Source organism: Tachysurus fulvidraco, chromosome 11 (assembly GCF_022655615.1).
Source record: "Tachysurus fulvidraco isolate hzauxx_2018 chromosome 11, HZAU_PFXX_2.0, whole genome shotgun sequence".
NCBI lineage: Eukaryota > Metazoa > Chordata > Actinopteri > Siluriformes > Bagridae > Tachysurus > Tachysurus fulvidraco.
Window position 1 is genome coordinate 12,153,326 of NC_062528.1, and position 22,199 is coordinate 12,175,524.

The window sequence follows — 22,199 nt, forward strand, 5'->3', positions numbered from 1 at the left end:
ATATATATATATATATATATATATATACATATATATATATATATATATATATATATATACACACACACATATAAATATATATATTACATACTGTACATATGTTTACATATATACCTATATATTACATGCCGTACATATGTTTACATCTCTATTTTATTTAATATATATATACCTTATGTTCCTGTAAAACATTTAATCAGTTGAGATAATTAGTTAGCGTTCTATATTTAATTTAATATGAAATACTGTACACATTCCCAAAAGATAATGTTTTGTATTTGAGGCTTGTAGAGAAATTTCTAGAGCAATAACCAACCACAGGACAGCTACTGTTGTGCAATTAAAACATGTTATGTGAATGCAGTGCCCCCTACTGGCAGCACACAGCTCTATAGGACGTCTTAGAAATAATGACACAGCAAGGCAACATAACAATTTTATTCATTTTAAATAATAAGCGTAACAGGACTGTAAGAAAACATTCTGTCTGGAGACAGTGTTGAGAGTAAGAGGGGTTATAGAATCATTACATTTATTAGTGGTGCAAATACAGTCATAGTCCTAGAATTAAAAATGACAATCTTCCATAATAATAATAATAATAATCACTTCATGTTGCAAAGTCAATTTACTAACCCAGATTAACATTAAGAAAATATTCATTACTTCACAACTTTCACCACCTATAAAGTAAATTCAACCAAACATCAACCTTTATGAAGACCAAATGTAACTTTGGTGAGAATCTAGACATGAACTCAAGGACATACTAACATACTGAAAGGAAAAGAAAATAACCTCTAAGAAATCAAATGAATCCTCAAATACTGACAAATTTTTAAACAATCTTTTGGTTAGATCAACAGTTTTTATTGCGTTATGAAGCATATCTGACAGTGCTACATTAAGCTTTCAAACTGTTTTGTTTTTTTTACTATTTATTTCCATGTTTATTGAAACTGTGCTTGTACCAAAATTGTAAAATGAGAACAAGTTCCCTGAGAGATTAAATATGTTAGTGTGCACCGATCATATGGCGGATGAACTGTATTTATGACCATACAAGTATAACAAGTATATATCAAGGTAGTCTGTTTTTAAAAGACTGTATAAATAAATGTATATAATTAAATTTTTTTGAACACGTCAAAAGAAAACTACAATATTCAGATGACAGTGTCCCACCCCATTTCAATGATCAGTATTGGATTGGATATTTTCACATCTTGAGCATCACATAGGATTTCTGTTCGTATGATTTATGTTTTATATCAACTTGTATCTCATGAATGAAAACCTGCTATCTAGAACCAGTAATAACAAAATGAAGGTCCAAAAGGTATTTATAAAAATGTTCTCTGCTCAAAAACCCAATAATACTTTGTAACATTTACTAAGAATCAATTGCATAATAACACTAAATTACAATTTAAAGTATTCCTGTGACTCTACTCACAGAAACCCAGTGATAAAAAACACAGAGTATCTGCTATGCTAGCTTCTAATAAAATACAAACTAGATGACATTCTCATAATCTCCCCTTACAATAAAATCACATTGCTTGAAACAAAATTAAATCATCTTGTCAAATATCAACACCACAGTAAACTAACATCTTTCACCTTGTTCCTTGTATTCCAACATATTTTTCAGGTAAATCCAAATACAACAGAAAGAAAAAGTATTAATGGCTAGAGTCAAATTAATACTGGCTTTTTAAATGTTAGCTTTCCCGAAGGAAAACTACAAACGTATCTTAACAGGATTATGAAATGCGAGTGGCAGTGCAAGTAGAATTAGAAGTCCATTCACAGATTATTGCCCTTTCCCATGTACAATGCGAATAACAGACATGTTTTGACAATAATAATTATTTAAGCATTGTAACAGTATCATTTGGCTACGCAAGAAAATGCTTCATCTCTGAATGTGTAGAGAATCTGTAGAAAATCATGTCTTCTGGATAAAAGGACACTTGGACAGAGGCTGAACTTGCCATTTGTTCTGAATCATCATGAGCATCAAAAAACATTTCAAACCTAATACTAGTACACCTAGTACACATTTAACTAGGCATTTTGGTGTTTTTTTTTTTTTTTTTTTTACAAATGGATTACATAAGCAAAAATGTGGCAAATTTTGTATAATTCGATTGGATTTTTGGACAACATAAACTTTCCAATGTTACATAACCATCAGTGTGGTCAACCTATATGTTGGAAGAAATATAAATATTTTTGCATAAATATTTTGCAAAGATATAAAAATTATATGTAACAAGCCAAATTCTTCTTAAACCATAAATAATCAAATGAAGAATACATCTAAAGTAGCACAAATTGAGATTTTTTTTTAACCATTAAACAGGGAAGACAGAAATGTAATACTGTATCGTTCAGCTTTACATATGAAATCATATATTAACACAGTTATTATACAGTTAATAATATTGCATATAACATTCAGACTTGTTACAATGCTGCTTTTGAATTCTAGTCCCTTCATGTGATGAGGGAAACCTGTGAGCGTGGAGCTGGGGCGGAGTGGCTCGCACCATTATCATTGAACCAAACAGACAGAGAGGTAGTCTGCCATGGTTTACTCTGCTTTCACCACAAATACTTTAAATGCAACAGGTGAGAGCAGTGATCTGAAATGTGATCAATAGAACATGTTAAGAAAATTTCAATCCAGTATATTTTCTGCTATACCATCACACCTACTGTATTTTTGGCCGTTTCTGCCACAAACCTGGATGCACACAATTGTATTGGATGCCTCTTAATTTTGTAGCATTACAATTTATCTTCAATGGAAATAAGGACTGAGTGGTTAAAATGTTGGAGTATTGATCAGAAGTTTGAGTTAAATCCTAACACCACCAAGCTGCCATTGCTGGAGTCTTGAGCAAGGTGCTTAACCCCTTAAGTGCTTAGTTGTGTGAGAGATTCTACCAAATTCCATTAAAGTGAAAAGTTCCAGCATGAACTCCTGGAAGTCAATACATCAGTGATAGTGATTCAGTTGCATATTGAGAAAGAAAATATGAGATTTTAAGCTTGCTGGCCAAACTGTTAAGTATACCTTTATCATTTCCCATATATCAAAGCTAATGTTAGTAAACAGGTTTTCTGACACTATTTGTACGGTTTTATTATTTGATTTTAGTATTTTTTATTGCTACATTTTATATATGTTATGCATGCATTTTATGTATGAAAGGTGCTATACAAATAAAATGTATTATAATAGTAATAATAATAGTAGTAGAAGTAGTAGTAGTAATAATAATAATAATAATAATAATAATAATAATAATAATAATAATAGCTGCAAGCAGCGATTCCGGGGTCAAGCTGATCAGATGCGCTCAGAACATGTCGCTGATGAACCATACCAAGTTTCGTAGCGATATAGCATTGCATTCGTAAAATACTGGACTTAATGTGAAAATCTCGTGGCCACTAGGTAGCGCTGTCACGAAACGTTGCGAAATGTGTGTGTGTTTGTGTGTGAGTGTGAGTGTGACAAAACGAACCCAATTTGTTTTGGAGTGGAGTTTAGAGGGTTTGAGCTAGACACAACAAAGTTGCTATAATAACTTCTAAGACTGGCCTCTACATGTGTGCCAAATTTCATAACTTTCCTACGCACGGTTCTATGGGCTGCCATTGACTTCATTAGGAATAATAATAAGAACAACACGAACGATATACGCCCCTTCGGGGCTTGACCCCTAATAATAATCATCATTTTAAACCCCAGCTTTATGGGTCCATGTGGTTTTTCTTGCAGAATAAATTTAATTGCAAGTTAAAAGATTCTGGATATAAAAAACTGATAAGCACGTCAACCTGAATTGCTTGAAAGAAAAGTTGTGTAAATTAAGACTACTTAAAAGGTCATGCAAATCCAGATATTTTTAAAACGTACTAGGTGTAAATTCTACAATTTAAAAGAAGACATAGGGAAACAGCGTAGTTCTATTCAAACAGAATCGAAAGATGTGAATTAAAGCGAAAAGCTAAGCACAATACCTCTTTAAGGTCAAAGGTTAGAGATTTTTCATCTTCTTTCTTTGTACAAATATGAAGACGTTTCTATGAAGTTTGATAATCTTCAAGAAATATGATTACATTCTCTAAATAGTGACAAGCTCTCACCATGAAAGTGCTTCCCGTTGGGGCCGCTCCTCTTCCTGCATGGCCAATCTTCTGAGCTGACTCTCTTCCTCTAAAACATACACACACAGCTTCCATATATGATTTGTGACCAAACAATGTCTCTTCTGTCCTTTGATTCCATTATACACGCAACGTGTAAATGCCTGTGAGCTGAAACCTTACCCTGTATATACAGGTGTGTGTATAAATAGATATGTAGATAGATCTGTAGAAGGATGTGATAACAGATATATAGATGTGTAGAATGTAGATGCGTATTCTTACCGCAGGGGTTTCCTTCCACATCATCCAGCAAATTTGCAGTGGAGTTTGCAGTGCCCAGTCTGAGAGATTGTTAAAGCAAACATTTTAATTAATATACTCAACTATTGTTAATATACTGGACGGCAACACCAGGGTGGACACTTTGTAAAAAATCATGCATTACATTCATTTCCACTAGCACAGGAGTGTCGAATCTTATCTGCAAAGTGCCGATGTGGGTACAGGATTTCATACCCAGTCAGGCAGGAGCCACACCTGATTCTACCTGAATAATTAGTTGATCTTGGCTTTCATTAGACTCAGGTGTGGCTTCTGCTTTGTGGGAATGAAAACCTGCACCAATTATTGCCCTTTCCAGATAAAACTGGACACCCCTACATTAGAATAGTAACAAAAATATAACAGTAGACAGCAGTAAAGGCTAATCAGATAACTGGAGCTTCAGTTAATATCCGAGTAACATCCAGCTGAGGTAAATAAGTGTAGTCAGTCAGTAAGTGTTGGCTAGATTAGTAAAAATAAACAAACACTAAATTCACAGCTATTTCTATTCAGAACATTTTCAGGTTTGTTTTAAATGGAACCGTGCCACTAAAAACATGCAAAGTTCTATCTGTGTGTATTTCCTCCGGGTTCTGTGTTTTTTCTCAGCTCCCAAATACATGCAGGTACAGAAGGTTGATTGGCTACTCTAAAACACCTCCAGGTGTGAATGAATGTTTGACTGTGAATCTGCATGGTACACTGCAATAAACTGGCTCAGTGTTCCTGAAACAGTCTCTGGATCCACCACAACCCTGACAAAAATAATGCTGTTATTGGAGAATGAGGAGATGAATGAGGTTCTTATTTGCTAGTCCATATGTAGTCATCTTTAAAATGTCCATATTTGGTTTGAAGGATATGAATGATGTCTCAGGAGTGTCCTTCTTTTGGTCTTTCTTCGTTTTGTCTTCTCTGAAAACCCTCTGGCAATCTCAAACAGTTTTTTCCTGGTTGCTGTAGAAGAGATGTTCCGGTTACATTAGAAACTGATCATACTGTGTATTATTTGAACTGTGATTTCTTTGGGTCAACAGAAAGTGTCTTACATTTTCCCATGTGCTTCAGTTTGTCTCTGAACAGGGCCTCATCTGACACCACTGTGCATGCCTCAAAGGATCCAGGAATATACTGTTCACCTGTCATGTGGATGACATGCAAGGTCACTGAAAATGCTCGCTGCCTCCTCCTTTAATTATCTATGATATGTCACAAAATGGTACACACATCTATAAAAGCACATAAATCCAACACCAAGTGTAAGACATTTACCTGTAGAGTTAGAAGCTGACTTAGATTTCTTGGATTCGTATTTCAGGCGATCTAAAACAAACATGGGTTTGTGTTAGAAACGAAAATGTGTTCTGCATTCTTGAAAATGTGACAAAAATAAAAAGAAACTTTTCAAGGCTCTAACTCCGATATACACAGATACAGCCTGCAGTGTTAAGTGAAAGTAAGCAATATTGAGTAAAACAGCATTCATACATATGTAAATGTGTTCATGTACAAGAAACATGAAAGTCATGTCTGAAAACCTGCTGCTTTTAAGGGAACATAGTATTAAAACACTGTATTAATATATTCTATCCATATTTCATATTGAGATTTTGTGATTCATTTTTTATGTTGTAAATGCATATGATTAACACAGAAGTGGAAAATCGACACAACTCGTTTTAAACAATGTTGCCGTCATGTCTGAGGTTTTGAATAAATAAAACTGAAACATGTAAAGCAGATGTGAGGATGTCTGTATCAGTCAATACTCTGAGGGATGCTCTGTTATGGCTATTTAAATGGACACACTTTTGGCTTATGTAAACTACTTTCACAAGGACATGCCTAAGCTGCAAATACGTTGGCTGATATTGCATTTGTTTGGTTCGGAAATACAATTTTAAAAGCATTTATATTCTTTCAAACTCTATATATGCTACTGTCTCAAATTGTTGCAGCATCTAAAAACAGAAGCCAGCACCAACAGTACACTGGTTAACTATTTTATTGCTATCTGAGCTGTCTTTAGATTTGGACCTTTGAATTATTCAAATGTCCCCATCTTGCTTTACACTTACGTGAAGTTCTGTCCCAATACCTCCTATTGGCTGACAGATGGCCATGTCACAGTATGATCTTTCAATAATCCAACTGTTGTGAACCTTGTAAACTGACTACAGGGTGCAATTTCAATGCAATGCCCTATCATTCATGTGCGCTTCACATTGACGTGTGAAAGATCTACTTGTGAAAGCAGTGTTCTGGTGTACACCTCACAGCGCAGTAAAAACTATGTACCTCGTTCCAGTGCAACGAGAAACTCGCGATTGCGCTGCAGCTCCTTCATGAACTCTTCGTTCTGAAGGAAAAGAGCGATACGCTCATCTTCCAGATATTGTTTGAGTTTGCGTTCCTGTTCAGATGCTCCAGCAGCACAGGCAGCCTGCTCAGGGAGTGATGCCAGGGAGGATGAGGGGTTACGAATACTGCTTTGAGAGCTCTAAATATAATAGCAAAACAATAAAAAATGGAACACTTTAGAAGAAAATTAAGGCACATATGCTGTTCTTACAGGAGGAGAAATTCTTACAAGAAGAAAATAATATGTTGAAACAAAAGAAAATTAAAACGATCACACTTAATTTTAACACTTAATAAACACTTTTTTCTGAGGGATAATAAACACTTTTTTATGAGGTAAATGTCCAATTTGGCACCTGTATACTATCTGACTGCTGGGGTAAGATTCGAAGGAAGTCATCAGGCAGGTTTCCGAGTAAAGGCGGGTTCCAGTTCCTGTAACTCTGCGTGTGCTGCTGTCCCACTGAAGGCTGCACTTCAAACCTGAAATATTTATGTGATTTTCACATACAGTATTTATTTCAACTTGTGCTTTGGCTTTTAATGAATACGCAAATAAACAGTGTTAATTAACAGATGTGAATGGATGAGTTTCCAGTACACACTCAACAAGAGCAACAGACCCAAACAGAAGCCAAAGAACTTCAAGATCTAGGAGTTTTTCCACCAACTCATAAAAAGTCACAGTAACAACAGTAAATGCAACTGCATGATTATTACACTACAAAACCAGAGCATCATATAGACGGACAAGCAAAAGTGCTTAAGTTAATACTAACTGTTTGGTTGACCAGTTTATAATAGCTGTGACAGAATTAAAGATGAAAATTGTTTTTCATGAAAAGGATTTTTGAATTTTGCCTACAATAACAAAACTATAACAAATTAATAAAATAATGGAGAAGTTAACATTCACATACAAAAACTCAGTGCAAACACACATGTATTTGTTAATTTAATACTTTTTTAAGTTCAAGTATTTTTGTTTGCTCTAGCTGCTTTTACCATACAAATAACTGACTCACGCTGGTAGAAATAAATTTACCACCATTTAATCATAAAAAAATCCATCTTCCTGTATATTTTTCATCGGATAACAAGCAACCTTTTACTAGAAAAAGTGCCTCAGCAGTATGCGTCCTGAACACCAGGGGGCATCAGTAAGGAAAGAGCAGAAAAGAACTGAGTAATGCATGATCTATCCCTATTAAACCCCAAGCCAAATATGTAAAGCAATCTTACTTTTTTATTTTGGAATCAAAAGAACTATAAATTAGAATTGCATGCAACATTTCTCATGTTACACATTATTCATCTTTTTTTCCTTTTTTACCTGGGGGGAGGAGTGGGTGGGGCATTTGGATATTTCCTGTCAAATATGTGCATGTCATATGTGGGTGGAGAGTAGACTGGAGGTGGCTCTTCATCTGAGCTGTCTGGTTCGAGGGTCCTCTCCAGAATCTGACACAGATGAGACATAAGAAGGATATACCATTGGGTTTCAAAGATATAAAACAAAACCTGCTTTTTTTTTTCCTTACAGTGTTTTGTATCATAAAAGTCCTTGAAATGGAATTAAAACCCTACAACTATGTCAACATACAAATGCATGTGCAATTATTTTAATAATATTAAATTGTCAGAGGTTGAAACAATTTTCAAATCGGATGAATCACGTGAATCATGGCCTTGAGTAAGCTTTGAAAAATAGAAGAAAGATAAAAAATGTGTGAAAAAGGCAGAGCCAAAGACAGACTATCTCTGACAATCTCTCCACACCTGCAAGGACTTTGAGAATTTTTTAAATTCAGAACTATACATAATTACTATATATAAGTACTATATAGTTCTTATTATTCTTATTTAAAAGATATAAATCTCAAGAATAAATCTCCAGCTTTATCACTTCTATTTCATGGTGTTTCTGACTAAATGTCGTTTTTTTGCCAGTTTTACAGGCTTGAGATAATATCAAGTTCTTTAGAACACTGAGGTAGTGGGGAAAAGGCATGACTAACCTATGGTGACAGAAATATTAGATTAGATTTTAGAATGACAAAAGCACATGCTGCATGTACAAATTTTTTAGGGGTGTGCAAACATTTATATATGTTAAGTTATATAAAACCGAACCACGTTACTTGTGTTTGAATTTGTATGATTTTTTCCATAAGATTTAGTTCTGTCTTTTCAATAATGTAACATTAATAATATATGAGGAGCAATAAGGGCCTTAATATGTATCATAATTACACACAAATGTGTAAATGACAAATATATGTATATGTGAAGTCATATCTCATTTTCTGAAGGGCAAATCCAGTGTGATCCAATCATAAGATGCTCTCTTTCTTAAGACAAAATTGTAATCAATCTGCAAAAAAAGTCTGTTTGGAATGGCCTTACAAATCAGTAAGGGTTTGACTGGACTGGATTTAATAGACTGGATTTAATGAATAATGCAAGAATGCACAGAAACGCAATTGAGAGCGTTTGTTGCTTGCCAAAAAAATATATTATTCATGGTTTTGTGATATGCGATGAGTAGTTAAAAGGCCTGAAATCCATTGTAAGTGTAATTGAGTAGTTAGGGTACATTTATTTTTAATTTATTCTTTTACTCATGTAAACTGTATACATGTAAATGTATGTATAAAATGACAAGTGAGGATGGTAAAAGTACATCTGACACAAACTGACTTCTGTGGCTTGAGAGATTTTGTAGTCCAACATTATGTAGTCTGACAGTGTGTAGTGTGTGTTGTGCTACCTCAGGTGGGATGCTGTCATCAGAGTCTGAGCTGTCATCTGATGCATTGTCATCAATGCTCATCTGAAGAAGCTGGTCAATGGTTGCATCTACAGCCCCGTTGTTGGAGCGTAGCACACACTCGATAACCTCATAGTCCATGCTGGGAAACATGGTTTTAAAGTCTTCCATGGCCTGGTTGAACTCCAGCCGCCGCACCTGTCGGTTAGGCCTACTGTTGTTCAGTTCACCTGTGGTCGATCCTCCACTTCCTCCACCTGATCCTCCTCCACCTGCTCCTGCTCCTCCTCCTCCACGAGAGCCACCATTGCTGCTCCGTCGAAACAAACTTGTCATATTGACCAACTAGGCCACACAGAAAACGATGGCACAAATTCCAACTTTTTTTCTTTCCTACTTGTATTTTTCACAGAGCAAGACAGCTTTTCAATCCTATTCACTGTTTCATCTCTGCACAATTCAGTTAGTCCTCTGGGGCAAGAGAAAGCATATTTAGTCCTATTCTGCTTTTTCAACTGCATCCAATATAGCAGTAACTCAGTCACTTCAAGGAAGAACAATGGCATTCAACATATTCTGGTCCAAGACTCCAAATGCTTCCAATAAAGTGGGTCTTCATCAGGTCCTGTAAAAGGTAGAATGGAAATTAAAATGATTAAGAGACAATTTAGCAAAAGACATAAAGAACTACATTGGGTTGCTCAAGAAAGTTTGCTGTTTGCAGTTTTTGTTCAATATTCCTGGTGTCTTCAAACTAATCAATAAACTGTTACTGAACAGAAGCTCTCCAGAGAGCAAAACAGATGGAAAGACAGTTAAAAAAAAAAAAAAAACTCTAATGAGTCACCTTCTCCACAAGCTGATTAAACAGCATGAAAACTGAAAAAAACTGTGCAGATTAATATTACCTGAGGAGCATCTCTTTAGCAACTCATCCTTGGATTTTACAATAGATATTCATCCTTGGATGTTAAATGTTCCCACCATGATGCAATAACCTTACATTTAATTGTTACCATCTCCATCCTAGTACATCCCTGAATCTCATTCTATTCTATTCCATTCTACCATCCATAGCACAACCCATACATACAACTTATTTATTTATTTTTACACATGTATTTTTTTTTTGGTAATCTCACTTTGTTGTCTCTGTGTACTGGAAGCATAAGACACTAAAACAAATTCCTGGTTTGTGAAATCATACTTGGCAATAAAGCTCTTTCTGATAGCTATACAAAGTCTACACACCCCTGTACAAATGGCAAGTTTCTGTGATGTAAAAATCAAACTTTGTAAAAACAAAAATTTAAAATGTACAAAAAATTAATTGAATACCAATTGAATACAACTATAGTAAAAGCCATATAATTATAACAGAAGTAGATCACAGCTATTGGTTGGACAGGATGACATTAATAACAGCACAGCCACAATAAATAAACAAAAACAAATATCTCTCACAGTTGAATTTGACTATAATAAAGTCATCCAGCATACAGTCCAACAGCTCATTCTGAGTCAGTTTTAACATACCCATGTTTTACTGTTTGATGCAGGAGGTGTTTACCATCACTAGGGAGGTGCACACAAAAGAGCCATTAACCAGGGTTGTTAGGTTAGGTTTCAGCAAATTTCCAGACCACTACATAAAAACACACACAATAGTTCTGAAACTAATCTTAAATTTAAAAAAAAAAAAAAAAAAAAAAAAAGGAATTTTTTAATTCATGGCACCTTGGATATATGTATCCACTCCATAATCCCCCATTCCTCTGCTAAACATTGCAATATGTCTTACAATTCTGTACATCCTAGACACACTTTCAGCACTTACACTTTAACTTTGTGGAAATGTATTCGATTTAATTCTGATTACTTGCTATAAAACTTGGTTTAAACTAGGCCAGTTTGCCAATTAAAAAAGTGTGACACTGCCAACCCTTATGGCCATGTCCACTACTCCTCCCTCAAGCAAGAGGCACTGATTCCTTCCGCAGAGGACCTCTATTAGCATTTATTGTAGTTCCCATTTTTTGTCACTATAATAAAAGCAATATCATAGAGCAATAATAACGATGAAAAAGGGAAAAATGATTGTGCAGCAACCACAAGAAAACACTGACTTAAATCACACTTTCACATAATTTAAGTATGGCGTGATGAAGATTCATATTTCTTGAACAGCTAAGATAAATGGCATAGAGTCCTAAAGCCCCACCTGCCACTATGGATGAGGGACCACTGTCCAATCACTAAAGTGTAGCAAATGTACACTTATATATACACTTGTAACACAACATTACAAATGTACACTTATATATAGATTTGTAACACATTACAAATGTAACATATTTTAGGCAAAATCAAAATGGGGTCACTGAAGCAAGGACATGATTTGATGAAAAAAAGTTGTAGACCAATGGAATAGACCAACACTGTGTCTGACATATTATATTAATTACATTTTATTAATAATGCAAGGTACAGGTCACACAAGAGTGAGAGTTGAGCTGAGATTAATTAAGATGACAGCTGGCCCAGATTTGTAATAAGCCTAAGTTACAAGGCAAGTTACATATAAACAATAGGCAAGTTAGGCTAGTAAACCTCTGCATTAGCCTACATCTTATTGGCACAAAACAATACAGCTGCAGTGCCAAGTGCCCTAGGTAATTAACCACTATGGAAAAAAATGCATGGTATCATTTTCCTAAGAGATACATCTGTGCAATTAATTTAAAGCAAGTAAAGATAGTAAACATATCTGGTATTTGGATAGCTACAAAAAATTAAAATCTAAAAAGATAATTTACAATATGAAATATAGCCACTTAACTGAGATGTTCAGCACTACATTCAACAGTATGGAAAATCTATTAACATGTTCATGTGTATGATTGTACGCAACTCAATATATTACACAATAAAATACCATGTTATACATACTGTATTTTGACTGATTTATAGTAATTATTGAGCACATACTGAGTTCACACTTTACAAACAGATGACTTTTAAAAGTTCATCTTCAGAAAGAAGAAGTATCATAACCAACACAACAGTGCATTTAGTTTTACCTTCACTTATCTAATACAGTAATTTGCTGAAACAGAATCTCTCCAAAGTCATTTTCATGTCCAGGGGAATAAAAAAAATGGTTGAGTCCAATGAAACTTCCTTGTAATGTCCTGCTCCCCTGGACATTTCAGTCTCCCTCTCCTCCCTTTCCCAGTACTGGGTAGAGAAATCCCGGCTCTGGGGAAACAATAAGCCAGGCTGAGCCGAAGCCAGGCCCACATGGCACTGCCAGGTCCCAGTGAGCCTTGCCAACCTCATGTTTGTGATGTAAACAGGATGCAAAATGAGAATATGTAGTCTGTGTTTTGAGGTTGTGAGGCAAGCTGTGAGACAAGCTGCAGTTGCCTGGGCTTGAGAGTAGTAAGGAGATTTAGGAATCAAAATATATTGTGTGAGATCCCTAATGGCCTCTGAACTCCATCGAATTAATCATTCTGGTCAGAGAGTATGATACCCTCACAACACCGAAAAAATGCCTTTAGAGAAAAAGGTTTCTAAAACTCAAGATTGATTAATAATGATTTCCCTTAGAATTCCCCATACATTTTCATATCACATAAAAATGTGACTTTAAAATGTGAAAATTAAACCGACTTCTGCTTTTTCCTTTGAAACTTTAATTTCTCTTTGTTCCAAATATGGACAGACGTCCCCTGCAAAGAGGAAATGAAAAAGAAGATGCCAAAGAGCACACTAACAAAAAATGACTCACACTACATGCTTACAGAACACACGACATGGCCAAAAGTATGTGGACCATCACACCCATCCGTTGGCCTATTGTGTAGGATGTATTTGCATGGTGTAGCATTATAATTTCCCTTTAGTGCAACTAAGAGGTCCAAACCTGTTCCGGCATTACAATGCCCCTGTGCACAAAGCATGGTCCTTTTGCCAAGGTTGTTGTGTAAGAACTCAAGTGTCCTTCACAGAACCATGACCTCATAAAGTCGTGGCCTGGTTAAAGAGTTTGACTCCTAACCATAAGGTTGTGGGTTTGAGACTCGGGCCGGCAATACCACGACTGAGGTGCCCTTGAGCAAGGCACCGAACCCCCCAACTGCTCCCCGGGTGCTGCAACATAAATAAAATAAAACATCTGATAAAAACAGAATAATTCTCATTAAATACCAAAAACGGCACCATGCCAATGCTAAACATTAATTTATTAATTTAACTTATTAAGTCTTAAGTCTTAACTTATTAAAGAAACAGGAAGGGGAGATTTTGCTACCTTTAGAGAAAAGTCTCAGCTTCTCCAATTTGTCTGCCTTTTTCCATTTTAGCTTTGTTAACAAAGGAACCTACAGGATACAAAACTTACACACAGAAAGAAATACAAGTGCCTCCTTTGTTATTACAATCTTATGGCATATAACTACAGTATTTCCTTCTATCCACCTTTCCAACTCAGCAGTGGAGCCTAGAAACCTTCACCATGTTGTCACAAGGGAAGACCTGGTTTGTCATGAGAGAAATGATCATACCTCGTACTTCAGCTTACTAGTCCCATTATTGACGCTCAGATAGCAGTTTAGCATCAAGTGAATTTAAAACTGATTTGCACACAATTCATAATCTCCATTAATTTATGACTGCTTATAAGGATCAGACTAACAAACCTGCTTTTGTGTGAAATTTGTGTAGTTCAGCAGTCCTTGCTGGTTTTGTTTGAGACAAAACATTTATTTAATCTAAATAATTACTAAATTAAATAATTGAAAGAGTAATTGCAAAGAGAAAATAATGTAGGGCTATGGCATATCACAGCATATTTTGTGCAACAACAAACAGTTAAGTTACTGAGTACTTAAACACAGCCTGAGTATGCTGGGGCTTTTGACAGACTCAAATTAAGTTGTTCAAACTGCTTGGACCAGAAACAATCAAAAAATAAATAAATAAAAAATCAGCCTCATGCCTCAATCATCATGAGACAGTAAATTTAAAATTCAGCCTATTCATCCACCACTTATGGTTGACCTCTTCCTTACTTTAGAAAAAGCAGAGATTCAGTGTGCGAGTTATGGGAGAAGGAAAAAAACCCCATCACATCCTGTCTGTAGTCCATCAGTGGGCCAAGAGACTTTGCCAGATGTTGGAGTATTTAATACCATGCAGATCTTGACAGAAACTTTGCCAGCATCACCATTAACCATCAGGTTAACAGATGCACTGGATTTTAACCCATTTCTAACTTTTATTTGCGCTAAAGAATTATGGACAATCAGCATGTGCATCCCTAGCCAAATCCTAGATCACAATTACAGCAAAAAATCTCAGAAGAACAATAACACACTACGCTCGCTCTCAGTCCAGCACATCGATTTCTTTTAACGTTTTTGCTTACATTAATTCCATTCTATAATTTTTTAACATCAGTGCCAGCTCAAGGTCATGTGCGCATTCCCAGCTGGGAACACCAATCCTGCCTCCTGGATCTGCAAACAGGCTACAGATCAGCATGTTTCAACAGCTGTCAAAGACAAAACAGAGCGGATAAGGTCAGTTTTCACACACACACCAGGGAACTATTAGGATCTGCTTTATGGGAGAAGGATGCCACTTACATAATGTTAGACCATGTAGATTACATCACTGGCAGATATTTACAGACTGCATATCACATTACAATCCATAAAAAAACTGCTTGAATTCCATAAGTAGACATGAATTGGAAAATCAAGCAAAATTATTCAGTCTTGATGAAAACCTTTTAAATGTGTTGTCTTGTCTATTGATCATCTGTTGACCCTAAAGTTGTTTGGTGTCAAAACCAAAGCTATGTTGAGGAAGCGAGAATTCTAAGTAAATTCTAACAGTAATACCTCAGCAAAAGCAGAAATTGTGAGAGAAGGAAGTTATCAACAGGAACAAAGCAGCAAGAGCAAAAAACACGGAGAAATACAGAAACAGGATTTTTACATACGCTGCAAAAATTAAATACCACATTTTATTTAAACTTGGGTATTGTGCTAGATTGAGTGCCAGGACACTAAAATAGGACAAGAGTAAGTAATATGGTATGAACAACAAACTGATCAAACATTCGGTAAAAATAGAGTGAAAGAATGGCCTGTAAGTGTAAAAACGTATTCACAAACAAAAAATGAAATGGCAAAAAAAAAAAAAAAAGAAGCAAAAAACCCACACCAACTTTAGCTCAAAATGGAAACGGTAGCCCTTTCTTATTGACCATCACATGACAGATTGTTGATGATTGACTACAAGCGAACTTTATTCATTCTAATATTTTTTTTATCAACAGCATTTTATGATGTTATTTCAGATGTGCTGTCAGCTTTTCAAAACATTATTTTATCATTGAGCTCGTCAATGCTGAAAACCTACCTGAAAGAAGGAATGCTAAGAATCTACCTGAATTATTTATTAAAGAAATTACTCCACACCACAATAAGTAACTTAGCATTACATCATTTTCATTAGACTACAGACTGGAAAACATCCAAGCCTTTTTCCTTGTGATATTCACATGCCATGTGAATCAGAAACCAGCATTTGATGTTCTATATGGACCCACCCTTTCCCTTTGCTTTTACATTAACGTCTTCCTAAATTGTTTTTGGTTTTACTGATTTGCTATTACATGTGAGGTTTCCTTTGTTTTGGACTTCATGGTCATCATAAAAAGAGCAGCAAGATGCAGAAATGTGAATGACTGTTAAACTCATTTACTGAACAGACTGATGGGAAAGATCTTGGAAAGCATCCACACTGTTTTTTGACACTCTCCACACAGACCATGTTGCTCTAATGTATCCTCTTGGCACCTGGGCAAAAAATAAATGACTGCAAAACAAAGCTAAGACAGAATATAATGACATACAGAAGTACATGACTTAAAGACTGATGTACTGCTGTAAGATTTTAGAAATAAAGATAACCCTGCACAACAGTGGAATCCAGGATAAGGGAAAATGTGCAAAAGGTTTATAAGCTGTAATGAAATGGACTGGTGCAGTACTAGAAAAAGAAGAGAGGAAAAAAAAGAGACAGTGACTTAATGATAGTCCCTCTGTGCCTCTGACTATTATTTAAGGAAGATTTTGCAGTAAGTACATTTAGCCCATCTTTGATAACTTCAGAAGTTCAGTCCCTGTCTAAATTCCACATCCTTGTCCTAGTTTGTTTGTTTTCATTTGAGCAGTAAAGTGAACTTTCACATGCATTCATCTTTAACTGATTGCATTAACTGGCATAAAGCAATTCATGGTAAAGCCCTGGTTCAGTAGTATGAAAAGAGACACTCCAATTCATGTCTCCTTGAAAAGAGAAACCTAACAGAGATGTAAAATTCTAGTCTTCTATAATGGAGTCCTTCCAAGTCGACACAAATAACTGAAAACGTAAAAGCCCTGGAAGAAAAATGGCCAGATAGAGAAATAAATAATTATATGGAATTAGTTTTTGTTCCAGTGTCATATGCCAGATTATACGAATTAACAAATATTACTCCAGAATTTTATACAAAGCAAATAGGATGAACCACGATGAAAAAGTGAAATAAAATGAAAATAAGAACTTGAAACCACGGGAAAGGAAAATAACAGGAAACAGGCAGAAAAGAATGGCAAGAGGAGAATTTAATTCCTTCTTGCAAAATGTAGAAATAAGTATGGGAGAAAATACTAAAACTAACAATGGTCCTAGTGGTTAGAACTTAAAAAAAGAGATGCCTCAGCGTCATGTGCATGACAGATTTTAGCATGTATTCCTTTCCAGGAACTACAATTAGGTTTAAATTGGGAAAACAAAACAAAAAAAAAAGAAGTGGACTGAACTTTAGTGAATAGAAGGGTTATCAAAAGGGTTCCACCCGCATCCCGTTCCTGTTGCAGGCATAATTGGAAAATTCATCCTCCATGTCCTCTACTGATTATGGATGGTACGCAGATGGACCTCTAAACTTTTTATGGGCATCTTTCAGCAGCACGAAAAGAGTGACATTGTCCATATATAAACCTACAATGGGGATTGGAGTGGCAACAACTGTCTGTCCTTCAAAGATTACAAGACTGCTTTAATTTTTAATGCACTTTAAAAATAGAATTCAAAGCCGCCCCCCCCCCCCCAAATAAATAAATAAATAAATAAATAAATAAATAAATAACAAGCCTAATGATCCAACCAAGACTGGGTTAATAGTAACTTTTGCCATTCTTTATAAGTGGAATTCACGAAGGGGAAACATAAGAAGGACATAAAGAAAAAAGGGGAATGTACTACAGAGCTGATAATAGCTCATATAACTATTATGGACAGCACATTCTATAAGCAGCAACAACAACAACATAAGTGGAAAACTCCTATCAAAGGATAAACTAGACCTCAGAGTGACAGAAGTACTTTTTTACTTGTACCTGTTAGATTAAAATCTGTTAGATTAATTAAAATGGTTTAGCTTTGTCCATTTTCCAGTGCTGTAAAGATAAGAGGCTACATTTTACACTACAAACACTTGGATATTTCACTAAGCTAGCATTAGCATTGGTTTCCCCAACAGGGACAAAGGCTGAAGTCCAAACCTCTCCATACTCCCTACATGAGTGCACTATATAGGAGTTTAAAATAATTGCTCCTGTAGCCTATTTAGGGCACTACTAATTCCATTATAATACATTTGGAATTCAGCATAGGGACTTTTGGAAAGTGAAGAGATTCGTTTGTAAACTGATATTAGCAGTTATGTAACCTACAAGGTTTGTTTATAAAAAACAAAAAAGGCATCGACCAAAATCACATTTCTGGTTAAATTATAGATGCTGCTTAATTTTTAGTTAGAAGATAAAGCAGTGTGAATGTCACTATGAAGAGAGGCCTCACGATTCGAGCTGGACATTTACAAGAAGCTCAACACACGCAGGACTTCTGCTTAAAGAGAGTCGTGTGGTAAAAAATAAATACATTACAATTAACACAAATATATAAATATAAATAAATGTATATATTGTGTAACGCTGTTCATTTTGCAGCCGGAGCTGAGGAATGAAATAGTCAGTAACAATAAGAGCAGCACGTTGAGAAACCCTGTCAATAAAAGGTTAGCAAGCTAACATCCAAACACACGGCTACTTACTGTGAGAGCAGCTGGTGAGCGGCGCAGCCTCAGCTTTACACTTAGCCGAGAAGAATATGCACTATTAAGCCTCGTTTCCGTCAGCGGAATTAAGCTGCACAGGAACAGGGATGGGTTTAAACGGTCACTGATACACACTGTGTGTGTGTGTGTGTACTTCTCAATGCCCGAGTCCCACTGCGTGCGCGCGTGTGTGTACTTCTCAATGCCCGAGTCCCACTGCGTGCGTGTGAGTGTGTGTTTTCTTCTCATTGCCCGAGTCCCTGTGTGTTTGTGTGTGTGTGTGTGTGTGTGTGTGTGTGTGTGTGTGTGTGTGTGTGTACTTCTCATTGCCCGAGCCCCACTGCGTGTGTGTGTCTGTGTCTGTGTGTGTGTACTTCTCATTGCCCGAGCCCCACTGCTTGTGTGTGTGTGTCTGTGTGTGTGTACTTCTCATTGCCTGAGTCCCACTGTGTGTGTCTGTGTCTGTGTGTGTGTACTTCTCATTGCCCGAGCCCCACTGCGTGTGTGTGTGTGTCTGTGTGTACTTCTCATTGCCTGAGTCCCACCGTGTGTGTGTGTCTGTGTCTGTGTGTGTGTACTTCTCATTGCCCGAGCCCCACTGCTTGTGTGTGTGTGTCTGTGTGTGTGTACTTCTCATTGCCTGAGTCCCACTGTGTGTGTCTGTGTCTGTGTGTGTGTACTTCTCATTGCCCGTGTCCCACTGTGTGTGTATACTTCTCATTGCCCGAGTCCCACTCTGTGTGTGTGTGTGTGTACTTCTCATTGCCTGAGTCCCACTGCGTGTGTGTCTGTGTGTGTACTTCTCATTGCCTGGGTCCCACTGCATGTGTGTGTACTTCTCATTGCCCGAGTCCCACTGCGTGTGTGTGTCTGTGTGTGTGTGTGAGAGAGAGAGAATCAAACACAAGAAGAGACTGTGGGGGTTAAAATCAGACATTCAGAGGAACAAAGGAGCAGACAGCTGCCTAGTGGACACACACATCAAATACATCCCTGTCCCCAAAGTTTACCCCTCTACTTCTTCACGACAAACTTATTTCTTATTTTCCTGAAATTCTTGCTGCAAAACTGTGTGGTTTTATTAATGCATATTATGTTAAGGTCCTTAAACCTTTAAAAAGAAGGCTGGCTTGTTAAATCTTTTAGATTTAACCTGTATAATTCAATTGACTAGTCAGAATACCTGTAAGAGCTCAATAAAAACTAGATTTGTAAAGTTCCTCGTTAAAAACGTTGATGTTGGCTTTTCAGAGAGGTGTGCTGGGGTGCCAATACTTTTGGAGGCGAGCGGATACGAGCGTGTGACGTCACCCGAATACCTGTGACGCAGTACCCCACATTGTGCTGAGTGTTTTGATATGTCCCATGTTGTAGTCATTTTTTAGTTTGGGGCAGGGCTGCACGTGACGCCATTCGCATACCCGTGACACAATAACTCCGGATACTCGTGGTGTAGATAGATCGAGTTATAAACCTTTAAAGTTTAAAATGGGTGTCTATGGCAAAAAAAGACCATTTTTAAACCCGGTACCGTGAGAACTGGAACTTGGAATGCTTAGAAAAGTAATAGCAACCTGTCTGATTTTGGTGCATGTGGCTTGAAAGCCCTAGGAGGAGTTACGAGGAGTTACATGCCTGGGCACGAATCTCTCTACAGTACTTTCTTTCTTTTTGTTTACTTTGTGTGTTTGGTCACCCTACTGTATTATCTTGTCTTGATAGTAAAGTGTTAATTATGTCTGTACTTTTGAGAGTCACAAACTCAAATTCCTTGTGTGTCAACACACTTGTCCAATAAACCTGATTGTGATTCTGATACATTTTTGTCTAAGAAGAATAAGCAACATAAATATAACTTTGATAAGGTGTGTGGGGATGTGAAGAGTTTCTTCTTTGCAAAGTTAAACCCAGAAGAATTAAGCAATTCATGCAAATTCCAGGATGTACTCCTATATTATGGCACCAATATTATGAATGTACACTACGTTCTATTGTAACTAAATCTTTAGTACTGCCACAATGTAAAGTCTGGGAAGGAAGTAGTTAAAGGTAGGGTCTCCGATTTTTGAGAAATGCTTCAGAAAACTGAGTCGGGCCGAAAACTAAACAACAATCAAAACAAACGTGTAGCTAATGAGCAGAAAGGGGCGGGTCTTGTCAATATGTGCGGAGAGAGAGTTTTTACATTGACATGGAGGATAAAAGCAAAGAAAGAAAGCGAAGAAAGGCTTACGATAAGGCAAGAAGTAGGACCCGTGTTAATATAGGATGAGTCTTCCAGCGCTGGAGAGAACTGAAGGAGTGGGAAGTTGGCTGCATATTCACAGATTGTAGTTTCCCGAGTCAATAACTCCCAAGCTAAATGTTGTTACTACACAAATAACACCTCTTTTCTATCGTAGTAATGTAAAGAGGCAACTAAAACCGCGTTTTGCCAGTAACAGCGTTTAGCTCAGGAGTTATTGTCTCAGGAATCGCAAATCTTTGACAATACAACAGAACAGAAACACGTCACTTACGAGACCTCAGCTGCAGAGCAAAAGTTCACATGTATTGATAGTAAGCTTTTATTAACACACAAATTAAAATTGGGCATGCAGTGATTTAGTATTAATCAAGGGAGCGTCATGAAACATTTTATTTAGCTCTGCGTTGACTGCGAAATCCTTTCAGAACCTCGACCAGGATAAAACAACACATCTTTACATTACTACGATGGAAAAGAGGTGTTATTTGTGTAGTAACAACATTTAGCTCGGGAGTTATTGTCTCAGGAATCGCGAATCTGTGTATATTCGGCCAACTTTACTTAAGACGCCAAGGTTGTTTTTTTCCTTCTTGATAGGTGAGTAATGTTGGTTTTGCTTTGTTTTACAGAACTAATACATGCCGTCCTTTGCATGATTATGCTTCTGTGTCATTTTTGCTTGTTTGTTTATATGCAATCGTATTTTTCTTCCCTTCAGCTATGATAAAGACACTTTTCTTTCCGTTAGTTGCCTGGGTTGCGTATGTACATGTATGTGTGGGCGGAGCTATCAGTACAGGGGTGGGACCCATTTGGGTTAGGGGCATGTTTGTTTTGGTGATTTTATATGTCGACATTGGCTTTCAAAAATCGGAGACCCTACCTTTAACTGACACATCAATGCCTACGTTTTTTTTTTGTTTTTTTTTTGCAACAAGCATTAATGTTAACAAATGCTAACCGGTTTCAAATACATAGAAATTAATCTCAACAAATGATTTGAATTGCAAACAGCAACTAATATTCAGCACAAGACTGTTTTATATACAGATGAGGTCATAAGACTACATACTTCCTGAATCTGGAAAAATTTTATTAACATACCTTAACCACTGGTTAATTTGTGTATATTCACATATTATTTCGTC

The 22,199-nt window shown here is 36.5% G+C and overlaps 1 protein-coding gene and 1 long non-coding RNA gene across 4 annotated transcripts; one reads left to right on the forward strand and one right to left on the reverse strand.

Moving 5' to 3' along the window:
* Nucleotides 1-423: 423 nt before the first annotated feature.
* Nucleotides 424-19,092, reverse strand: cuedc1b (CUE domain containing 1b). 3 transcript variants are annotated; one of them, XM_047820640.1, is made up of 12 exons: nt 18,801-19,092; nt 15,054-15,179; nt 9,623-10,247; nt 8,186-8,313; nt 7,209-7,335; nt 6,790-6,991; nt 5,764-5,814; nt 5,541-5,630; nt 5,355-5,448; nt 4,450-4,508; nt 4,165-4,234; nt 424-2,651 (listed from the first exon to the last, which is right to left on the reverse strand). In XM_047820640.1, coding segments are annotated over exons 3-12 (1,158 nt in total). In that variant the 5' UTR covers nt 9,959-10,247; nt 15,054-15,179; nt 18,801-19,092; the 3' UTR covers nt 424-2,650. The 3 variants fall into 3 exon arrangements, with proteins under 3 accessions (XP_047676596.1, XP_027003557.1, XP_047676595.1); XM_027147756.2 differs by lacking the exon at nt 15,054-15,179 and having other exon boundaries at nt 18,801-19,090; XM_047820639.1 differs by lacking the exons at nt 15,054-15,179; nt 18,801-19,092 and adding an exon at nt 12,703-13,769.
* LOC125145901 lies at nt 18,243-20,621 on the forward strand. Its single transcript, XR_007144368.1, has 2 exons — nt 18,243-18,613; nt 20,055-20,621. It is a non-coding gene; the product is annotated as an uncharacterized LOC125145901 (long non-coding RNA).
* Nucleotides 20,622-22,199: the final 1,578 nt, after the last annotated feature.

Coding starts and splice junctions, on each gene's coding strand:
- cuedc1b (XM_047820640.1), bottom strand. CDS start 9,958: ATGACAAGTTTGTTTCGACGGAGCAGCAATGGTGGCTCTCGTGGAGGA. Junction 8,314..9,622: donor ATGACAGCATCCCACCTGAG/GTAGCACAACAC, acceptor CATCTGTGTCAG/ATTCTGGAGAGGACCCTCGA. Junction 7,336..8,185: donor CCACCCACTCCTCCCCCCAG/GTAAAAAAGGAA, acceptor TAAATATTTCAG/GTTTGAAGTGCAGCCTTCAG.